Here is a 24,078-nt window from a genome sequence, read left to right on the forward strand (position 1 = left end):
AAGGGACTAATTTCTTCACATCTAACTTAGTTAAAGCCCCCATTTAAGAGACTCTGATGGCAAGAGTAAACATCCATAAATACTTAATGCTGGTGTTGAAGGGCTTGGATCTTCTTCTAGATTAAAAAGCTTGAATCTAGATAATTATTAATTATTACAGCTGAATAGACGCAAGTAATTCTACATAAAATGCCTTTCAGATATAGCAAACTACCTAGTTTTGGATAATCTCTTTATTCTTTACCTTTATCACAGAAACTGTACTAACACTTTTTGCGGCACTAAAATGGTACCCAAGTATAACTCAAACAAACTGTGAACTAGCAGATTTATTTCAGAGTGTAATTTTTAAAAGCTCTTTTCCTTTCCTGTCTCATTTAAATTCTTTATTAAATCTTAATAATGGTCATCCATGGTTGTGAGCAAGTAATCTAAGAGTATTTGAAAATAATGTTAATTGGATGGCTTTTTATCTTCCTAACCAAAATAAAGTTTGAGCATATCTTGATAAGTTTCCATGTTTGTTAGCTTGAACCAATTTTAACTTTAATTCTAAATCTCTAAATGATAAGTAACTGTGTATACACGTTCATTTTCAGGGAATGTCTTGGCGAAGCACATGAACCTTGTGACTGCCAAACCTGGAAGGACTGGCTACAGAAAGTATCTGAAATGAAACCAGAAGAACGTGAGAGTCATGCCTGGAGGGGATTAATTTTTTTTTTGCTACTGTTTTTTTCTTTTGGGTTTAGAGGGGGTTTTTAGTTGCATTCAGTAAAAACTCTACATTGGTTGAAAAAATAGGGTAAAAGGGGAAGAAAATTAAACCTCTCAATGAGGGGCAGCTTCACACTTTTGACTGCATATTAGGCATTTCTCCCTATAAATCAACGTGTGATTCTGTCAGGACAATCAAAATTCTTTTCCCTTCCTCTTCAGCTTTGTTTCATTAATTAATTGATTTATTCCTTAATATAATTTCATTTGTCCTGGGCAATTTTAAATCTTTTAGCCCAGTGTGCACTTCTGTTTGAGTTGTGTTCCATGCAGTTGTTTGTGTGCTTTAAAACTAATTCAAGCCAACAGGCAATAATAATAGTAAGGTTGAGGGTGAATTGCAAGGGGATTGTGGGGAATGGCTTAATATTAAATAACATTTACTGAAAAAACTAATAAAGGTTGGGTTTACACAGGACAGACATTTTCGTGGTCAACTTTAACAAAAAAATTAAAGATTGACAGTAATTTGAATAAAAACTAACTTAACTTGTTTACCACAGATCAGAGCCTTTCTGTAATATGTTATAAATATTCTGGAAGGCATAGAAAATTTTATAAAGAGGCAAAATATACCGCACTTTGTCAAACTATGCTTATTTTTCTCACATATATATTTGCTCATTTATATATTATAAATGTCATATATAATATATATAAATTTATGTAGAAATATGTGTGGAAATATATAGAAATAATGTGTGTAATAATATATAAAATATGTATAAAATAGAAAATGTATACATTTATATATGTGAGAAATCTATATAGTGAAGAATTATGATACTCTGTCAAGAAACAGGTAAACATATGTCTTTCCTAATCTGATTTTCACAAAAGATTGCATAAGTACAATTTCTCTGGTTTTGCATGCTCCATATCCTCCTGTCACCCTGAAAAAGTTGTGGGAGTGAGTGAGGCATATGAAGATGCTGCCAATTGCCTGTGGTTACTAACGAACTCCAAACCATGCGCCAACTGCAAATCTCCAATTCAGAAGAATGAGGGCTGCAACCACATGCAATGTGCAAAGGTAAGAAAGACCCTTCATAAAATTTGTTGTGAAACCATAATTGAGGTTGTGTATGTCGTGTATACGTTTTAGGAGCGCAGGCGTCCAAAACCTCTGAAGCGTCATGATGGAACCTGTTGCAAGAATTAAATAATTTGCAAATGGCAGGTTACGTGTATTTAGAAAACAACTAATACTTAGTGTAATCTGTTTGGCTGGCAGGTGAACACTGTAATGATCTAAATTTCATAAATACTTAAGAATTACTGGCAATACAGTATGAAACTTCAGGAAAGAGAAATAATTGATACTTTAATCATCATTAATAATGTAGAAGAGAAAGAACATTTTTAGTTGGCAGAAGATGAAACATTTTAAGGAATGGTACGCTCTAATGAAGGTGCTGCCTTACTACGTTTTTCTTTTTTGTTATTTCTTTAACATAGCAACAAAACAGAGAAGTTTTAACGGAAAACTGTAAACAGGAATTAATCAGTAGGAATGAAAAGACAGCAAAGAGTAATTCCAAAAGAAACTTATTGGTGACAGCAGCCAAAAAATTAGTCATGAGTTTGCACTGTGCTACTAAAATAGAAAAAATATATTTTGCCATGAGTTCAGTATCACTTGAGAATGCTTTTTCTCTCAAATTAATTAAAAGCGGCATATTTAGAATACTGTTTCTTTCTGTCAGAAATACTTTATATAACTACAGCTAATACCTCCTTGAGGAGCATCATTAAAAATAAGAAAGTAGCACACACTTGACATAGTTGGCCTCCAATGAAAAGCTAAGAGATTTAGAAAGTAATTCTCTGTTTTTGTGGAAATGTGTTAGTCTTTATCCATTGCTATACAGATCCCATTTTCTTTATATTGCCATCACATACTCTCTCTGTGATATAAATTGAAGGTTGGGGCTTTTTTTGGTGGCGTTTCCTTGGTTTTGTCTGTGTCAGCAGAGGACAGATTCTCCTCCACTTCAATTTATGCCAAGTTTGCTGGTTTGTTTGGTTTTTTTTCCTTAAATGATTTTTAGAAGAGCTCATAAATTCCATAAAAACTGTGAAAGGCATGTTTGTTGCAGCTTTTGCTGGCACTGAACTCATCTCAATTGAACAAAAGTATGGTTTCAGGCTGAAGAAGACTTTGGCCATTAAACACTGTTGAATGTAGATAATTTAATGCAGTACCATTCTGAGGAACTGGCTGACAACCACAATTCTCTTTCCTTCTTCCATGCTCTACCTTATAAACAGCTTAAGTGTCCTTAAAGCAGTCAGATTGCCCTTGTGGTGGAGAAGCTGCCTCCCTTCAGCCTGGCAAGGAAGGGTATCCTCAAGGTCATTGCAGGGCTCAGACACAAGGTGTAGCGGTCACCTCGCTAGTCTCTTCCTCCACTGAAGGAAGGTCTGTGACGGAGCTTCTGCCTTTGCTGCAGTAAGGTCTGCGCAAGCCAACTATGTGATGAGCTACGACTGCCTCTTAGCAGCCAGTACGTGCCTTGGTGTAGAGGAGGATACTTTTTACTCATAAAATCACATTTCTGTACTTAAGGAGGCATCTTACTGTTTTATGAGCCCAATTTCTAAGGAGACAAGCCTTAGGCAGTCCTGCCCTCTCACTCCCCTACCTGCAGTAGTTTTTAACCTTCTGGGTACTTTGAACCAGGTACGAAGAAACAGGAGGGGGGTCACAGATATTAAATTACTGCAAGTTTCATGAAACTTGATAGCTGTATGGTGCGGAGAATTAATTTGTACTGCCACTAAGAGAGAGGTTAAAATACCTACTCAGCAGTTACCTGCTCAGCAATTACCTCTTCTGCTTGGCTCAGATGGTGGCCCAGCCGCAGATGTGATTTCTTAAGGCGACACGGTGCTGCTGCATGGCTGGGTGATCATAAAGGCGCATAAAACAGAGCTCAGGGGTTTGGGAGATGTGTAAAAACAGATGATGTGGTTTTGAGTGTTTAATGAGACTGAGGTATTGGAGGAGGGTCTGGGAACACTGGGTGAATCTTGGGGTTTTGAGGAGGCTTTTGGAGATGTGAGAGATTAGAAGATACATATAGTGAAGTGGTCATGGAGAAAGGTAATTTGGGAGAGGTGAGATTATTGCACTGGAAGCATATACACATAAATTAATAGGAAGTCAAGCTGTATTAGTTCTGTTGCTTGTGAAACAACTTGTTTCATACCATTTTTTAAATACTTTGTATGATTTTTTTCTTATAATGAATATGACTGGTTTTGAATGATAGGCAAATGATGCAGTGGTACGCATTTAACAATTTTATACACAATTATTCTCATACTCCATTTTCAGCACTCATCTTACCATTTTGTGGAAGCAAGCAGCTTCAAAAAGTGTTTGAGAACAAAGAAGGTGCAGCACAGTAACAAGAAGAAATAAAACTAGCAAAAGCACAATGCAAAAATTAAATTTCACTTTCTCCTGTAATATCTGATTGATTGTATAAAACTACCTATAAATAAATCTGGTATGGACTAGATATTCCTATAAAGGTTAAACTTATAAAAGAGGGAAAAATGCTACTTAATTTATCAAATTCCAATAGTAATATTAATGGCTTCATATTAATTAATGTAAATTTTTGCATTGTTTTTTCAGGATTTTTCTTTGTTTACCTGTAAAAGAGATGAAATAAACGAGATTCACCAAGTTGTAAAGCATTTTGCCCAGACATCCATAAATACCTTCCAGTTATTTTGAAATAAACTAGCTGAGAACTCAGTGCTAGGTTGAGAATATTTAATACAGTTTGATCTTCTCTGATGCAGAGAGGCCTGGATAAGTCAGATCTCCTTGTAAGGAGTTACCTATTTTGAAAGCTCTCTACTCAAGTCGATGCAGAAGAGGCTCACCTTGAAGTAATCACTTTTCAGAGTTTATGTTCTGGTTTCTTCTCTCTTGCTTGAGTAGTTGTTACTAATATTTTGCATTGGCAACACCACATGACAGAAATACCAGTAATCACGTTTTTTTAAGTGATATTAGGAAAAAATTCACTCTTTCTCATGATCAGTTTCTGTGTTGCCTAAAAAATGGGACTGTCTTTTTTTAAAACAACAACAAAAACCCAGGCTCGATCAGCTGTATTTATCATTTGATTTATTTCATTGACTTAAAACTTTACTTGTAAATCCAATGCAATCTTGTGATTCAAGGAACAAAAATTATGACTGACATGGTTTCATAACCCAGATCTTCTGTAGTAGGTAAAAGAGGAAGGAGTCTCCTTCAAAATTTTTTTCTACCATAAGCACACTCAGAATGATGTTAATTCAGTTGTTCATGGAGGAATAATAATGCATAACTGCAAATCTACAATATATCAATTATTTTTCCCCCTTGTTCCTTTTTTTTACTGCAGTGCAAATATGACTTTTGCTGGATATGCTTAGAAGAATGGAAGAAGCACAGCTCTTCCACTGGAGGCTACTACAGGTGCACTCGCTATGAGGTTATTCAACATGTAGAGGAACAGTCCAAGGAGATGACAGTAGAGGTAATAAATGACTGTGTGTGTTTGAAAAATAGAGCTAAGGCTGCAGTTTTCTATGTAGGATAAGTTTCGTCAACTCTTCCAAACCCAAGTTCTAAATGGAAAAATACAACCTTAAATATATCAAAGAGACAATAAGAAAACACTGCTTATTTGTGGATAGAAACCTAAGGTTTGGTTCTGCTTTTGGCTTTGGTAGCAACCACTGATGACTTTACTCAAGTTATTTTACTTCTCTGTGCCATGGTTTCCTTTTGTGAAATGGGCGTGCTGGTACTGTAATTAGCTGCTGTGTGCTCCAGGAGACATGCCTTAACGTTGGCATTTGGAAAGTCTGCTTAAACAGCGTGCACACACAGTGTATCAACTCTTTGGCTACGGTATTTGCAGACTTGTGAATTTCAAAAATTACATTTGTCTCTTCATTTACATGGCACTCATCAGCATTGTGTACAATCCTTTATGTATAGTGGGAATAGAAATGGTTGGTTATGTAATTATATCTAATGATGATTGCTAAATTAAATCATAAGATTTATCTTGGTTTCTTCTGTTTCCTCATTATTTTCCAGGCTGAAAAGAAGCATAGAAGATTTCAGGAGCTTGATAGGTTTATGCACTATTACACAAGATTTAAGAACCATGAACTTAGCTACCAGGTGTGGGTCAAGCCATTTTTACTGATTTTTGTTTCTATTTTATTAATCCAAAAATAATTATCTTACTGCACTTTATTTATTTTCTTTTTCTAGTTAGAACAGCGCCTTCTAAAAACAGCCAAAGAAAAGATGGAGCAGTTGAGCAGAGCTCTCAGTGGAAGTAAGTATTTGCTGTGATCTGTGAATTTAATTTGAAATCACATCAACTCTGTTATGACTAAACCTTTGGGGTTTTTTGGATAGAGCTCACATCAGTCTGCTGTGTGATGTTAATCCATCCGTTACCAGAATTCATAAGCAGTGGGTGAAAGCTAAATGTACAGCAAATCTTACCTATTCGAAAGACTCAAGGAGAAAGTGGCATTAGGGAGGGAGAAGCTAATACTCTGTGCTTACTTCTTTTAGTAAGAACACTGTGTAGTCATTGAGAAACTGCTGCCTGCAAAATATTCAACTGACATGCACATAATTTTTATTTTGGAGGAAAACTCTTATGCTAAAAGAAATGCTGACATCAGCAGGAAAATATTTTCACAATGCTTGTTTCATCTTACAGCTGAGGGAGGCTGTCCTGATACCACATTCATTGAAGATGCAGTGCAAGAGCTTCTAAAAACTCGTCGCATTCTTAAGTGTTCTTATCCATATGGATTCTTTTTGGAGCCTAAAAGCACAAAGAAAGAAATATTTGAACTTATGCAGGTAATACATGCATATATTTTGCTTTTCTAATGTTACTTTTTTTTGTCATATTAGTTATCATTGTCTTTTTGCCATTTTTTGTAATGTAAAACTGATATACCCGTTTTGTATCTGTAACCAAGTTTGGAAAATTAGTGCATTTTTATTACTCTGTGACACAATAGCTTGTAGTTCCATTTTAGAATGAATGAAAAATAACACTGCTGAAAAAGGAAAGGGATAAAGGCTAGTGGAAGGAGAAAGAAAGAAAATTATTTACTGTTAATCTCCATTCCGAGGATGGCATTTTAGCTTCAGTCTTCATCTCCTTCTCTAGCACCTCTTTCCTGTCTTTCCCTACTGATGTGTCTGACGAGGGTGGGCGTAAAACTTGGGTAGTACCTGGGTGGCAGTGGCATCAGCAGCAGGGGCTGCTGCCTCCTTTCCTGTAGGGCCCCTGAAGGTGTTCAATATGTGTTGAGTGCAGGGAAGCCCTGCTCCAATATGGACGACAGCCCTGGAACAGGTTGCCCAGGGAAGCTGTGGATGCCCCATCCCTGGAAGTGTTCAAGGCCAGGCTGGATGGGGCTTTGAGCACCCTGGTCTAGTGGGAGGTGTCCCTGCCCATGGCAGGGGGGTTGGAGCTAGATGGTCTTTTAAGGTCCCTTCCAACCCAAACCATTCTATGATTTGGGTCAGTAAAAGGGTAGGCTAAAAGGTCAGACATTTGTGGGTATTTTGGTATTTCAAATGTTTTTTCCAGGAAAATGGATATCGTTCTGCTCAGTATGGTGTAGAGCTCTGCCCGATTTTCATTTCATTGTAAAATCATTTTATTCTGTATTTATTAACTATTGCAGACAGACCTAGAAATGGTCACTGAAGACCTTGCACAGAAAGTGAACAGGCCTTACCTTCGGACTCCTCGCCATAAAATCATCCGTGCAGCTTGTCTTGTGCAGCAGAAGCGGCAAGAGTTCCTGGCCTCTGTGGCCCGTGGTGTTGCTCCTGCAGACTCGCCAGAAGCACCCAGGCGCAGGTAATCCAAACAAAATACTGTGCAAGTCAAAAAAGTTCACTGATAGCTGCCCAAGTGGGTGAATCCACTGTCATTCTTTGACAGTGAGGTAAAGTGGAACTGATAAACGCGGTGGTTGTAAATCACCAGATAGTGACATTTCCTTGGACGTTTGATCCTTGCGGAATTACATCTTTTCACTGAGGAAAAATGTGTTTGAGAATCACTGCTTTGTATGTTGCAGCCTAAATTGCTTCCCCATTTGCGATATATTAATGATTAGATGTCGTGGCTTCCATTTCACTTTCAAGATTGTCACTAAATGCCTGGTACACTCCAAAAATCTATAGGTATTTGCTGAATATATCAAGCAGTTCTGGAATAGTCAACAATTCAATTGTATGGTTTTCTAAATGAATTTTGAGGTAAGAATTAAAGCAGAAGACTTGTTAAGTTTAGAGAGTTACAATCGCACTACTTTTTAGATGTGGATAGGTTTTGAAGCTCTGGAGGTTGTTCATACTTTGTTCTACTTCTAAACTTTGTGGTGTATCTCTTAATTTTATAGCTTTGCTGGTGGAACGTGGGATTGGGAATATTTAGGATTTGCATCACCTGAGGTAAACTATATCTTTTTATTTTTTTAACTTATTTCTGCATATTCTAGAAACACAGGTATGATTGCAATCTGCATGAAGAGCTTCCTTATTTTGATTTCAAAACATTTCAAGTTGGTTTAAGCTTACCATTTTGTTTATTTCACAATAGAAGGAAATATATTCATAGCTAATCGTGGAATGACTCTAAATAATGCCTCTAACATGAATATAGTTATTTAAGGTGGCACTAGACAAGTTACGTTGTATTCATTGTTTTCAGTACATAACCAGTTTTAAAATTGTATATAAACTGGTGTCTGTGTGCTGAGGAACCTTAGAGTAATAAGTATATAAAATTGTGTAGATTAATTTTGAATGCATCATCGGGTCAGCAGAATTTGACAAAAAAAATAAAGAAATTTCCATCCTTCTGTCACAATCCAACAAAAACATACAGGCATACATCTAAATATTTTTAACTATTGTTAACTATTTGAAATGTTTCTTTTTATGTATTGAAGCAGGATGGAAATTGCATACTCAAATGAGTTGAACTTCTGCGACTTAACCAAGAATGAAAATTATAATTTTTAAAATGAATATTCCACTATGTATTTTATGGGAAAGAGTAAATAATTTTTGAGACTCTGCACTAAAATATGAGAAGCTTCCTGTAAACCTTTCCTTTATCATCATAATTCTTATTAAATATTTTGAGAACATTAGATTAAAGCATTCAGTTAAGAAGGAAACTTGATTTCAACGTTTCCTTGGTGCTGTTTTCTTTCTAGCTAGTCATTTTAAAGCATCCTGGAAAACTCCATGTACTACTACTATATATTTCCTTTGCTATTGTTGTTGGTGAGCATCATGCTGTTGAGAAAATAGCTTGCTTCTCTACAAAAGATCAACTTGATTCTCCTGTCTAGTTCCTTTAGCGCTTTCTTTTGAAATAATTCCCCATTTGATAACATCAAACTCATTGAGATGTAACTGTATCATCAGTGGAACTGGTTATGAGAAAAAGCTGATGAGAAATATGTTGAGAAGCTGTTTAGCAGTAGATGCCATTGCAGTCGTGCTCAGATGATTGCTTATGAGTTTCTATGATTTGCCTAAATGTGGTACTGTATGGCGCAAGTTGGTTTCTTTGCTACGTAGTTATCAAGGATACTTGCAACCACCTGTGCTAAAGGAATTTTGTAAAATTAATAATGGTCATCTTTGTTTATTTTAGTGAATTTCACTAAAAAATTTTTTACATAGAGGTGTACTTCTACTGACAAGTAGTAGAATGATTGTATATACCAGATTATTACAGAAAAGAAAATCTTACTGGTTTCAGTAATCAATATTGCTTGTTGTAGACAATTCCGTGAAACAGTGATGTTCCTACCCAACAAAATTTGAACTTATTTTGCTATATGTATAAAATTGTTCCAAGTAACCATAAACAATCTTTTATGAGTAGTAATTAAGATATCTTTCTAAAGGTCAAAAGGCAACCAAAAGTTAAATGTCTGTTGGTAACATCAATGACTTTATTGCAAACAGATGAGAGATAAGATTTTATATGATTAATAAATCTTAGTGTTCAGTGATCACTTGCCATTATTCCTTGTCTGATTCATAGTGATATAATTATATATTTTTAAAATAATTCAGTTATATTGTTCCATATCAAGTTTTGAGTTTCTGTTGTTTGAGGCACTGCCTTCCATTTAGGAAACGCCTGAGCTCCCTAGGAGCTGGAAGAATATTTTAGAGAAGAATCACTTCATGCTTGCCCTGTTTTTTATGCTCTTCCATAAGCATATACTACTAATGACTGTTGAAGACAGAATATTGGGCTAAACGGACCTTTTGTCTGTACAGCAATTTTTGTGTTCTTAACAGTTTTCATGGATCTTCTTACATAGATAAAAATCTGCCCACACTGATGATTTTGTGACTATTGTTTTTGGCTTGCATATGTCATTATGAATAAGAACTTGGTCTGAAACAGGTGGGTTTTTTCCATGTTTGAAACATGGAAAGACAACATAACATCCTAATAATTCTATCAAAATTAATAAGGTCGTTGTGTAAGAGAAATTACACTTCTGGATGTAAGTTTTAGATACTTCAGATGTTGAGATATTCAAGAATGAAGAGTTAATGTAAGAAAGGAAAGCTAATGGTAATGTTATCTTTCCCAATTCATTTGGCCAAATTAAGCCTTTGGATTACAGATTTCCCAACCAGGGAAATAAATAGCAGTATTCTTTTCTGAAGAGAAGAGCTAGTACTTGTGTGTGTATTTTTATTGCCTTGTGTAAATAAATAACTGAAATTAACAAAAGATCTTAACCTACACAGTCAGGTTCAGTGTCAGCTGTACTAGCCAAAACACATATCTGGAAATTTGCCTTCAAGCATAAAATTACACTCTTAAAAGACTCATAAAATTAGACAGGAAAGGTATGGAAATCAGTCCAAGTATTAAGATAATGAACTCTTGGGATGTTAGCTTGATGTGGTCAAAAATTATTCTTTTCCATAAATGTTATATAAACCGTCTCTGGTAAATACACACAACATGAGAAGTTACAGGCTGCAGGAGTTCAAATCCATATGGTATGGCTCATTAGCAGCTCAAGTTAGGCAAAAATAGAGGAGATTGGTAGTTCATGGAATAAAAATCCATCAAAGACTGTTCAGTAGAAGAGTATCAGCTGTGGCTTAAGAAGTTCCTGAGCCACAGCATCCTGGAGGCTGAAAAAGTCTAACGAGCCCTGATGTATGTCTGCCAGCTTTCTGTAGTCTTCCAAAGGTTATTTTCTACTGGCAGTTGCTGGCAACTGGGACTCTGAGATAATCTATTCATCTAATTCAGATTAAAATTTTTTTTATGTTCTAAAATCACTAGGTATATATTTATTAAAACATGTGTCGTCGTATGTGTATATAAAGTTTGGCATCAAAGCTTTTAAACAAAAAAAGTGTACTTGGAATTCTTTAAAAAGGGAGATTGCAAGTATTAAAATGTCGGTAATATGTCAAATATTTTTCTTTGCTAAATCGTTTTTTTATAGATTTAGGATTACCTTGGGGTTTTTTTATTATTTATGTTAAGCATTGCATGATATAACTTGCAATTTATTTTTCTGAAAAAAAGTGATTTTATAATAAACATATAAAATCACACATTTTTTTATAAAAATGTGGTGCTTGTTACATCAGAAAAATATTACTGCATGCTGCCCTGTATTTTGTAACCTTTGGTTTATGCAGGAATATGCTGAATTTCAGTATCGGAGGAGGCACAGACAGCGTCGACGTGGAGACATGCACAGTCTGCTGAGTAATACTCCGGATCCTGATGACCCCAGTGAGAGCACATTAGGTATGTTCCTGCCTGGGGCTGGTTGTTTTTCTATGACTGCTGCAGAAGTTGTCAGTATTGACCACAGTGTTTGTTCTTCTATGGATACACTTTAAAGAAGTTTCAAATACATTGCTGTGTTTTCCAGCATGTAACATAAAGGCTTATTTTTGCATTTTTGTATGTGATCTTAGAAGTGTTGCTGACTGTTGTGGCTGCTCCTCTTTTTAGAGAGACATGCACTGATCTTTCCACTAACAACTCCTCAGCTGTTTAGAGCAGGTTTGCTTTTCTGAAGAAATTTTGAAGGGCGCATACTTCATATTACAGTCTTATCTATATACCAGCTCTTTTATGCCAATTAAAAGGACCAGTTGTGCATAAAGAGTGTAGAAGAGGGTTCCCCTGCTACAGGCCTGCTGGGAGATAGCCATAAGGCTGTATTCCAAAACCCTGCTCAGAAATTCCTGTATTGGCAAAGGCAGCCAGGAAACAAGTTGGCGTGGGCTATGACTTCCAACATGCTGCTTTCCTAAGCAGTGCTATGGCTGGTGGCACAGTCCCTTAAGGTCACTGTAACTTGGCTGTCTGGGCTGTCTCCATTCTGCCAGGAGCTTTTGCAAAGGTACAAAAATAGCTCGAATCCAAATCATACTGTGATGCCGTTTCTTCAGAGCTGCCAGTCGTGTGCTTGGTCTCTAAGCCGTGCTGCACAAACTCATTGCTGTATCTCATGAACTTCAGTCCTATACATAGCTTGTCCTTTTAAAACAAGAGAAGTCCTTTATTGAGGAGAAATAAACAAATGCATTCTTTATTTTAGAAACAGTAAAAAGAATTTTGGTGAGCTTTGGTCCTTCCCTGTTACAAGTAAAATGCAAAACCGTCTTGTTAGTTAGAGGACTAGAATTTGACTGAACACTTGGATATTGTAGTGATGAGCAGTGCATGCTGTTAAAGAATGCCAGAGAGAATTAGTTTGTCTCTCCTTATTTCATTTTGAGTTTTGAAGTGGAAAATTCCATTTTGCAAAGTCAAAAGAGCTACATTTACTTTTATTACAGAGCAATTTTTCTGGAAACTTCTATTTTTTTGTTGGCTGTTCTAAGAAAACAGCAATGTCAGTAATTGCTGAGGTGTACACTGACGACTCTACTCTTAATTATGCTGCATCATTATGGTAAAAAATAATGTAATGTTAATATTACAGCTGAGTTGTTGTCTTTGGAAGAGCAGAGAAATGGGAAAATGTTGGTTGAAATCCACCTGCAAATGCATCCTGTATTGTGTCCGTGTGAAGTATTTTTCAGGACTTTCCATAAATCATGTATGTGCACTTTGCCCCTCCTGCCGACGGGCTCATGCTCCTGATGGCGTATCCCATCCTTTCCCAGAGAAGAAGGGTATTGGGAGCAGGAAGGCACAAACGAGCTAGGCAGTCACTCCTAAAACAGTGGGACTGGTGGTTTGCCGCTGCGTAAGAGTTGGTGTAGGAGTGTTTTGGAGTATTTCATTCAGAGTGAGTAAGGGAGTGAAATGACACAGCTGGAATCCAAAAGGAAGAAAGAGATTCTGTCAGTAAATAACAGCAGAGAAGGCTTCCTCACTGGTTCTTCAACCATTTTTGTTTCAATTGCCCAAACAGACACTCAGGAAGGTGGCAGTAGTAGAAGACATGGCACCTCCATGGTGAGTTCAGCTTCTATGGGTATTCTGCACAGCTCTTCGCTTCATGACTATACCCCTGTGAGTCGCTCTGAAAATCAGGATTCTCTTCAGGTATCTCCCCTAATCTCTTTTCCTTGCTCTCTGCTTTGCTCGCCTTCCTCTGCTCTGCTTTTCTGTGTCATTTTGCCTCTGCAAATTTTCTTAATTCTTCGATGAGAAAGGGCAAATCTAGGACAAGTTATACGTTCACACCGGTGAGAATTGCTAAACAATCACTAATGTAACAGTAGTCACCTTTTAAATTCTGTTGTCAACTGTGTCAGTAAAAATCAATTCTGATAAATGACATGTAGGAATAATGAATGAGTTTCAGATTTGAGCCCAAATTACTTTTCGTCCAAAATATGTAACAAGATGAAAGTTTTATTCTGAAAGCAACCTTTTGTATTTCCACAGGCTCTGAGTTCTTTGGATGAAGATGACCCAAACATCCTGCTAGCTATTCAGTTATCATTACAAGAATCTGGCTTGGCCATAGATGAAGAAACTAGAGACTTTCTAAATAATGAGGCATCTCTAGGAGCAATAGGTACCTCTTTGCCTACAAGATTGGACTCCGCTCCCATAAGTATAGATAATCCAAGAGGCGCTTTGAGCAGCTCTGAGCTGTTGGAACTTGGTGACAGTCTGATGAGACTCGGTGCAGGCAATGATCCCTTTTCAGCTGATCGTCTTCATTCACACCCCTGCAGCGATACAAGAAGTGGATTATACTCAACATCTAGTGATGCTGACTCCAGCAGTCAAGATCCCAATACCAATGAAAATCTACTTGGGAATATTATGGCCTGGTTTCATGACATGAACCCACAGAGTATTGCTCTGATCCCCTCAACAAGTACAGACACGGATGAGGATTCACAGCAACCCAGTACTGAAGATGGGTCAGCAGGGCAACCAAATCTTATAGACAAAAGGCTGGAGCCTCAGGAAGAGCATGCACTATTTGAGGATGCACTCAAAAACGAAGGCAGAGGCACCCAAACAGAGGAAAGCACTTCTGAAGAAAACATTATTCCAGGTGAATCGGTATCACAGAGTGGTGATAATAACAGGGAGATAACAAGTGCCCTGGATGCTTCAGGAGATACTTCAAGTCAGACTCCTCAAACCTCAAGTGAATGGATTGAACATGTGCATCTGGTATGAATAAAAGCTAAATTTGGAGTAAAAGAATGGCAATGACAGATGGTACAGTATGTGGAGTAAGCATTATGGAGGCTTTGATCCACATAATTACAGCGTAATTGTAACCACTGACGTAACAACAGATATTTAGGAGTTCTCTTGAATTGTAGTTCTTTATAATAATGTGAACCTTTCAAGGAATATCCTGTGCATTTAATTAGGTAGTACTTGCCTTTTTGCCCTCAAGAAAAAGGAATAAGTAGGTTGTATTCCACATTCCTAATACAATGCAGCATCTGTTTAGCCTTAGGTTGACGATCCTTAACTTGAAAGTACGGATTAAAGGCTTACGCTGATTATTTTGGTTGGTTTTCCTAAGAAATAGTTTATTCCATTTTTTAGAACTCATTCTTTCACCAAAATAACATTTAGCAATTCATTTGCATTTTGCTTTTGTTTTCCATAACTTTTCCTTACTCATTTTTCATTTGTTAGCAGTGTGAACAGAGGTATTTAATGCTTCTCTTTAATACTGCTCCAGGAACAAGTTTTAGGGGATATTATTTCCCATTAAAATCAAAGATTTTTTCATGTCTATTTACAGTCCAAATGTGCCAAACTGTGAATAGTTAGCTGGCGGGAGCCTGACAAAACAGTGCAGTTTTACTCTATCAAACTAATCCCACAGTTCTTAGCAGTGAAAGAAACCACTGGGTAGCATTGCTTCTCTAAATTTAACTGGCATGTGTTGCCATGGTGACTGCATTTAATTAAATGTAGCCTGTATCTTAAGTTAATAAAACCTAATGCTGCTGTTAAACAGTTATTTTAAATATTAAAATACAGTGAGTTAGCAACAGCTATGCTGTATTTTAAGAGACACTTTAATGGAAGTGCAATCATAGTTCTTTGTTTTCATAATTCTACAAAGCGTTCTATGCACTAACAGTGCAATTACTTTTAATGATAACATTTTATAAAAATATAGGAATACAGAATTTTCATACATTAGCCAGTCCCACAATTAAAGTTCGGATAACACATTCTGCTCAACATGTTACGGTGCCTTTGCCTAACCCAACTGGATAGTTGCCACAGTTAAACAAGTAATTCAAATTCAGTGTCTGTTCTGGAGTAACTATGCTATTAATTGCAAAGACCTCCATAAAACCACCCATGGCCTTGCCTTTACAGTAAATAACTAAATGTTCAGTCAGTGTTTTTGCATAAACAAAACACTGCTAGGTATTTGTTCAATTGCACAATATTCATTTGCTGTGTAATTACTGTTTAGTGTAAAAAAAAAAAATTTAAAAAAAATACAAAAAACCCTTTTCCTAGTTGTTGTACCGTGAAAAAAAAAAAAATACTGGTTTTAGATTTGCTTAAAAGCATCAATCTACAGTTAGTGAGATACAATGGTACAGTATGTAATTACAACTAGAGTAAGTTGTTGAAATGGCTGTTTTAATTACATATAATCGAAACTTGTTATAACACAAGCAAATTACATACACTCCATTTTAAGTTTTGCTTAACTGTTACCAGAGATTTGTTGATATGATATAAAAGTTTATTACTACTGAGTGTGTATAGGCAAGTGTCATGATAGCAAAGTTTATGTATTGATTCCTGTGAGTTCAAGTGAGTGTTTTGGTAACTAATTCATGCAAATCCAGCTTTTGAACCTTGCAGTCACAAGGTTTATATTAGTACAAAATGAAACAAGAATATTTTACCCTTACCCCATAAAAACCTTGTTCATTTTGCAAACATCTTTAGAGAGAATGCAATAGAATAGTCTCAAATCATTTTCCAACTTTTCCTCTAGCCGCCCTACTCCTGACATAATCATGAACCTTTGGACATCTTTGGAAAATACCTATTTTAAATTGTTCGATGGTATAAAATCCTTCAACTAAAACAGTTCTTCATGAACTATCATCATGAATTGGTCTGAAAGTTGTTTAACTCGCATAGCTTCCTTGAATTGTAATTTCTGAGTAGAAAGATTCTTACAAAAAGATGGTGTATTGCATTGAGATGTCTTGCAAAGTTACAGTAAGATATGTAAGAGTGCTCTCTGTGAAGATAGTGAAGTTTGTGGGTTCTGGTTTTTTGTAATTTGGTTAGGTTGTGCAGTATATCCATTGTTTCCGTGTTACTCTTATGAGCATGAAATTAGCCTATTAAATTTGTATTTTCTTGGTACTTATTTTAACGCCATAGTCATTGACTTTACAATTCAGAAATAAAGTTTGGCAAGACTATTTTGTAAACCTGTTAATTTTATAATGTAAAAAAATTACTCTAACCTTGAATTGTTATTTGCACTTTCATAGTCTATACTTGATACATTCCCACTTTATATACAAGTAGGATACTACAACCATGTAGATGTTTGGCCAAATGAATGCTGTTAATAATATGTAAAATTCTTTGATTAAACATTTATTACTTAAACTAATTCCGTTCTGTCTCATTACACCTTAGACTTATTGTAGCAGATTTTTAAGACTGGTGACAGACCTTTTTAGGATATGTTCAGCCCTGTGCCAGATTAGCTGGGGACTGTATACTAAGTTGAATTTTTTGATTTGTAAATATAAGGTATCTATATTCATTAAGCTTTGAAAACAAAATCTAAAATAGACAATTTTGTCTTAATGTCTACAGCAGTATTGTGCACTTGTTTTTTGTAGAGAGTAATGCTTTGTCATTACAAATAGTGGTGCTAAAGAGAGTGGGAGGACTAATTTTTGAGGGAGATCCTATTAATTAGTGTTACTTAAGTCCACTTAATATCCAGTCTCCATTGTGCCAGGAAATTCCAGGCTGCTTCTGTTACGTTAAGAGGCACTAAACTATTCTGTTCGTTGTTTCAGTAATTTATTTAGCTTCCTCCAACAAACATGACAAGATGCTGGAGAGATTCTAAAATCTAATGTACAAAGTTGGATTAGTCACTGCAAGGAGCTTCCCATCACCTGCTGCTGTGGTGCCACCACGTATGCTGCAATTAGCAAGTACTGAATTTTACTAAGATCGTGAGTATCACAAGAGTTTGGTTTTATGGCAGCTAGAACATACTAATAAATATACACATTTAAAACATACTTTCCGAGGTGTTTAAAATCACAACAATGTGCTTCAAAATCAGACACCCCCACAGCCCAGTTTTGGAAATCTGTTTATCAAGGCCAATTTCACTATTACATTCTCCTCCTTCTCTTCCCCTCTCCCAGCACACACAAGGCATCCCACTGTAATACTCACAGAGGCTGGTAAGAATGGAAGCCAAACACGGATGTAATGAATGATAGCTAGTTTACTAAAAATCGTCTGTAGACAATCTACTCAGAATTAGACAATATACTGATTATTGTCCTTATTACTCTTCTGTAGATCAGCCAGATACAGAAACTTGAAAGATGTAAAGCCAGTGATGATGCAAAACTGAGTGTGATTTTTACCATCTCATCCTTCTAACTGAAGAGTAAAGCACAAGATGTGCATCAAAAGGAGGAGATGGATCCCCTGTAAATACTACATAGAGCCATGTTTGCTGACAGTCTTTGTATGAGGGCAAAGAAATGAGTGAAAGCTTGACTTTCTGCAATGATATGCTTTCATTCCACTTCAAAAATAGGCAAGTATAGAATTTATACTATCCTCCAAATATATAACAACATAAAACAATTTAAGTAGTTCATCAAAAAATACTAAGAATAGAATAATGGAGTGAAGAAAAAATGTTTCCTAACTTAACTGCAAAGCCCTTTTTCCTTCAACTCTTTATAGCTACTTAAGGTTACATCTCACCAACAGAATGTTAAAGCCAATTGTTGACAGGATGGTGTTATTTTAAAATTATGCAGGTCTTGATCTTTACAGAAATTCTTTCTGCAATGAAATACAAAGTTGAGAAGGTGTTTTGCATATGTTTTTTCTTTTTAGGTCTTTTCCATGAATATCCAGATAAATGGAATATCAGCAAGAAAATATTTAATATATCCAGATAGATGTTCAGCACTGCAAAATACATAATCTTCAGGATTATGGTATTTTCATCTAAGCATAAATGTCGCATCGACCACAAGATAGTGGAAAAAAGAGGGGGGGATTTTGTTCTGGGGTTTTTACATGAGAATTATTCACTACATAAGAATGATCTACCCTTACATAAATTGTTTTAAGGCGTATTTATCAGTTTATGAACCCAGGGATTTTTCTATAAGTAACAGTGAACATAACTATGCAAATTATTCATCAGTTATATTTTGGCTACTGCACCTTCTGCTCTAATTATCAGATCAATTTTATTTATAATAATCTATTTGAAGAAAAAAAAGGTCTTACTCAACACTAGCATTTTTACTCTTCAAATGCCACAGTCTTGCTGTCAACATTGTTTTAGCATGGCAGTCCATGTAGCCAACATCATCATATTTAGGGATGCAAACAAACAGCAACGTCGTATTAATTAGGCAGCCAAGATTCACTAATGCAATTGCAAAGAATACTAGAATGTATATTTGTTTTTGCAGAAACCTTTACATTCTGCAATTTCAAATAAAAAATAAATCTTATTTTGAAATTGGTCGTCTTTATTTTCTGTTCAGGCATCTGGAGTTTGAGGCCCTCCTTCTGACCAGCCACTTAAAATTCCAGTTCTGTTTTTTGGAACATATACTGACAGTGTTGTTGAGCACAGCAGGCCAAATTCTGCTTGGCTATAATTTAGCCATCTAACTCCATTCTCCGTGATTTGAGATTAAGTCTGTCCTGGAAGGCAGAAGAAATTGGTAAACTCTTTGATGGTCTAAGTAAAAAACACATTTATTCTATTTGTACAAAATGAGCACAATATACACAGCAAAAGAAAGAAAAAAAAAAGAAAGAAACATTAGGGTGGTGTATATAATGTTTATTAATTATACAAGGAGATGTGCAAAGTATTTAGATGAAGTAGCTTCCCCTTGACACACAGCCAATCCTGACGGATTTTTGCGCTTTCTGCTACCATATAGGTCTTCTTGAAAATAGTATTAGAGATTTAAATTAGGTAAGTGGGTGAGATAACACCAGAAATGCACTTTGAATAGACTATCAAAATACTATGCTAAAGACTATTGTTCCAGATAAGGCACAACCTATTTGTAGCTACTGTTAAAAGAAACAAAGGGCAAAACCTTTTTCATAAGTGTTCTTATTCTGCTCTGTAGACTCACATTGGTAGTCTTTACACTGAAACAAAGTTGCAATTTGGTATGTAAAGAAAATATGTCATCTTACAATTTCCTATTACATTGCTGTTTTCATGCTTGTCAGCCCTTCAGGTTTTGCTCGAGTACACGGCTTCTGCTATACCAACACAGCACAGCAGTCCAGTTTCATCATTGAAGAAACTTCAGTGAACTCAAACAAGGACAAGTGTAGTTCTACGTTCCATTGTAATCACAATGTAGAGAAAGGTTGAAGTTCACTAACAGAGCCAGACAAGGAATAAAACAGGACTGTAGGAGAAACCCCCAGACTAAACCATGAAAAAATATCCTAGGCAAGTCTGAACTGGTTGCAGAATCCAAAAAAATAGAGCAACATGCTGCAAAGCTTCATGGAAAATGAGGTATACTCACAATTGTCTCATGTACTCACACTTGCCATTGCAGGGTGGTACAAAGAATGCCAAGGACACAGGTACTAAGATTGGAACCAGGAACACTTCTTCAGGTACTACAGTGAAGTCCCACCGGAGATAACGAATGAAACTCAGGCTCAGTTTATTGTCTACTACAGCAGGTCCTTTGGCTGGTGTAAGAAGAGACAAAAAGTCACAAAATTATACTGTGAGCCTGCCGCCTTTCAGGAGTCTGGAAAGGCTCTAACTACACAGTTCCTCAGAAACAGGGACTCCCCAAGCAATACATAGAACTACAGCCGTGGAAGGACTTGAGCACCTCTTTAAAAAGTGCAGCTGAGGCCGCATCAGAAGGGGGAGGGAGAAGGTGCCTACCCCAGGGGGAAAGTTCATTTTAAAAAAACCATACAATGACAATCCCAAGTAATGTGTTAAGTGCAGCTGACTGAAAAAGACAAACATCTGTCATGTGTTTGAAATCTAAGTGTAAAGCAGTAATAAACTGTCAATAGTAAATAACTGAGGTTTGCCCTTCGTCTGAAATCTTATCCAACTGGCAGATCTCCTTTATGTATTTTTACAAATTAAATAAAGAGGAAGTCTATGTGATTAACAAGTTAATTTACATGCACAGTGGGAATGTACGTGTTGTGCCTTCAGGAATCAGTGTTGACTTGCAGCTGTCATACTGGCTTGTAATGGAGACATGAAAACGTTTTTTAACAAAAAACATGCATAAAGAAAATGAACTTCCATAGTCACAGTTAACAGCAGTACCTACTTCTGTCACTGGTGCAAAAAGAGATAATCCCAAAGTCACAAGTAAGGTTGTATGCAAGGACCACATCATTGCATCAGCATTGTAAAGGCTAAAAACCAAGCCTAAAGTATTTTTATTGGCATGCAGTTTAGCTGGAACCACTAATTCAAATCTTGTTGAAGGACTTACCTGAGAACTGCTCCAAGATCCTCAAGAATTGTCTCAAATGAAGCAGAAACAGTAACCTGTAAAGATAACCTGTTAAGCAGGTTAGCCTGTACTATTGGATCCCCATTTGCAAGAAGATACAACAGTGAAAAACTCTCAGCTGTTACAAAATTCCGTCTTGAGAGCCTGAACTGAGGAAACATGACAAGTGCAGAAATACTAACTTTTGTTAAAAGGTGTGGTTTTGCTGTTCATGTACCAAGCATTTTAGAGTACAAATAAAGTAGTTCAAGAGACAGCTTTAACATACTTCAAAAGAACAAAGTACTTGCGGTCATGATATATCTCTGCCATTGCTTTACCTAGCCATGTCCCACCAGGCCAAAAACCGAAGACCTCACAAAATCTGGGGTTAGTTCTTGGCTCTACCAGACACTTAAATGAGTAATTAAACCCAGAAGTTGCAAAGATAGGTGCATACTACTTACACAAGTGATAATTGTGCAATATGTTTCAAGAAATAGCGTCATTTTTAACTATGGGAATTAAGAGAATTCTCACAAGAAATAAGTACGCCTAAAAAGGCCTCACACCTGTTAAGTACAGAACCTTAGCGCAGGACCATGTGGAAATGCAAAGTGCAGCAATCAGCCAGATTCATAACAAATGACATGCATTTACAGCACAAATATTTCTGGAGAAGCACTCCAGGTGCATCCTCTGCAGACGACTGTGGAGCAGTGACACACAGAAAATCAGAATAAAGGATTCTTCACGTGTGAGCCAGCAGACTATGGGATAGCAGTAGGAAGCTAAGAGGAACTGATACTGTTAAATCAGCTGCAGAACAATTTGACTACTTAAACGGGAGATGCACTTGAGTGTGTGTGGATGTACATCACTTCCATTAAATAACTAACACCGTCCCCAAAAGCTCCCAAGAAGAACCGATTCTGCACTGACAGCCAGCATGTCACTAACATTCACACTCCTGCTCCTCAGGTGGAGCCAACATTTTGTTTTCTCGTCCTCTCTATCTACATTTGAAGTCCCTCAAAGCAGGGGTGTGTTCTGATGACTCCAAAGAAATTAGCCAGGAGCACCCTTTTTTTTTTATTGAGACAAAAATAAAATAAAGTGAAAATATGCCTTCATTGGAAGAAAATAGATTTACGCCCCAGCTTTGGCAGAGCTTACACTGTGTAAAACCCCTCAGCTGAACTGGGCATTTCCAATTCCAGTCAGGCCATAGTCTAACAGTTGCCTTTCAGCCCACTTCAGCTTCAAAGAGAGTCTAGTTCTACTAAGGAGAATCAGGAAAATCCTCAAAATTTAGGATCAACATTGTCAAACTTGGGATCCTCTAGAGAGGACCCTAGAGAGGGGTACTTTTAAGAAGTCCTGCGCCCGCCATCCCCTGCTACCCATAACTACCGGGTATTCAGCAACTCTCAAATCAGAATAGTTCAGCTATTGCCTATATAAAGAGTTAAGTATCAAGTAACAAAAAAAGTTAACCCATGCTAATTTCATTCGGCATAACTAAAATAAATTTCAAATTTCAAATTTCAAAATCTTTCTGTTACCTTTCAGGCTAGGTAGGGAGTGATCAAACAGCACTGAGAGCAATCCCTGCCTCTCCATCATGGTAACCCTAACGGCCTCTCAGAAGGCCAACAGAATAATCATACTAAATGCACTGTAATCTCAAGGAGTCATTTACCGAACTTCCATTGAAATGACAGTCATTAATGAAGCCGCACTTTGACTTGTCAAGAAATATTGAATTAAAACTCTTTTTCTGCCAACATTACATAAATACGGTTGGCTAAAACCCACTGAATTAGCTTAAATTATCACTTCAAATTAGGTGTCATAAAGCTTGAGCATCTTTTTTAATTCAAGTTATTATTTAAAAGCAGAAGAAAAAATTGTAGTGGATAAGTTACCAGAACAATATACAGTAGCATGTTTAATTAGAAATGCAGATATATGTAAAAGGCATGCGTCCTACATTTGTGGCAGAAGAGGAAAAGACTCTGCAGCATTGTTTTGGAAAGACCAAAAGGGAAGAAGCTGGGAGTGGGGAAGGTGGTAAAAAGACTGCAGTAAAATTAGAGTTGAAAAAACCCAACTATTTCCAAATATACTTGTTATCCATTAACACTGTATCTTATTGAATTCACATAATATAAACCTCCACAAAGTACTTACCTGGGCAGAAATGGACACCGTCACTCATTTCTGTCCCATTTCTATGTAGACTAGTGATGCTATGCCAATGTGACGGCACTGAGAGAGCCCCAGCAGTGGAGGACTTCTGAAGGCAATTGGAAAGGAAAGCAGGCAGAAGCTGGAAGAATAGTGTGAAGAGTTTAAAGGTCTCTGTGAGATCGCTGATGTGCAATATAATCACAAAAAACTGCAGAGGGATGGATTAAAGCATCAGAGCGGAAAGAAAGAACAATCCAAGAACTATGAACAGTTTGAAAGGAGATGAAGGTAAAAATGGATTTAAATCAAAATGAGGAAATAAATTCAGCACTTGAGACAAGAAAGTCAAAGCTGGTGTGAAAGGGAAGAGTGCAAGAGGTTAAGTGTAGCTGCCCATGAGTCAGTACCAACCCAGGCCAGTCCTCCAGGTGGAACATCTGTAAACGGATCCCTGCAAATTATGGCTATTAATTATGCCCTTGTTACCATAATACCATTGAATGAAATAACCTCTGTTTTACATAAAATAATAATTTGATTTTAGCAGGATAATTTTCCTCTATGTAAAAAAATGTTACTAAAGAAGATGAGAGAGTCGGGGTTGTACAGCCTGGAGAAGGCTCTGGGGAGACCTTAGAGCTGCCTTTCAGTACCTAAAGGGGGCCTACAGGAAAGATCGGGAGGGACTCTTTATCAGGAGTGTAGTGATAGGACTTTCACCAAAATCGGGAATGAACTTCTTAACACCAATGTAGTCTTAAGAAGCAGGCATTCTTTTATTCGGCGCAGGGGATGTGGGG

General features: G+C 36.7%; 1 protein-coding gene across 10 annotated transcripts in view; it reads left to right on the forward strand.

The window, feature by feature from the left end:
• The window catches only part of ANKIB1 (ankyrin repeat and IBR domain containing 1), a 97,881-nt gene extending 80,923 nt beyond the window's left edge, over window positions 1-16,958 (forward strand). For 5 of the 10 annotated variants that reach the window (XM_074574659.1, XM_074574658.1, XM_074574660.1 and 2 more), the window contains 11 exons: window positions 600-688; window positions 1,680-1,810; window positions 5,187-5,321; window positions 5,891-5,977; window positions 6,071-6,137; window positions 6,534-6,679; window positions 7,519-7,697; window positions 8,245-8,296; window positions 11,549-11,660; window positions 13,285-13,418; window positions 13,764-16,958. In XM_074574659.1, coding sequence (XP_074430760.1) covers window positions 600-688; window positions 1,680-1,810; window positions 5,187-5,321; window positions 5,891-5,977; window positions 6,071-6,137; window positions 6,534-6,679; window positions 7,519-7,697; window positions 8,245-8,296; window positions 11,549-11,660; window positions 13,285-13,418; window positions 13,764-14,516 — 1,885 coding nt within the window. In that variant the 3' untranslated portion in view covers window positions 14,517-16,958. The remainder of the gene's footprint in view (window positions 1-599; window positions 689-1,679; window positions 1,811-5,186; window positions 5,322-5,890; window positions 5,978-6,070; window positions 6,138-6,533; window positions 6,680-7,518; window positions 7,698-8,244; window positions 8,297-11,548; window positions 11,661-13,284; window positions 13,419-13,763) is intronic. The other 5 variants (XM_074574664.1, XM_074574663.1, XM_074574666.1 and 2 more) reach the window with 2 other exon arrangements.
• The last annotated feature ends 7,120 nt before the right edge of the window (window positions 16,959-24,078 follow it).

The sequence above is a fragment of the Larus michahellis genome, chromosome 2 (assembly GCF_964199755.1).
Source record: "Larus michahellis chromosome 2, bLarMic1.1, whole genome shotgun sequence".
NCBI classification, from domain to species: domain Eukaryota; kingdom Metazoa; phylum Chordata; class Aves; order Charadriiformes; family Laridae; genus Larus; species Larus michahellis.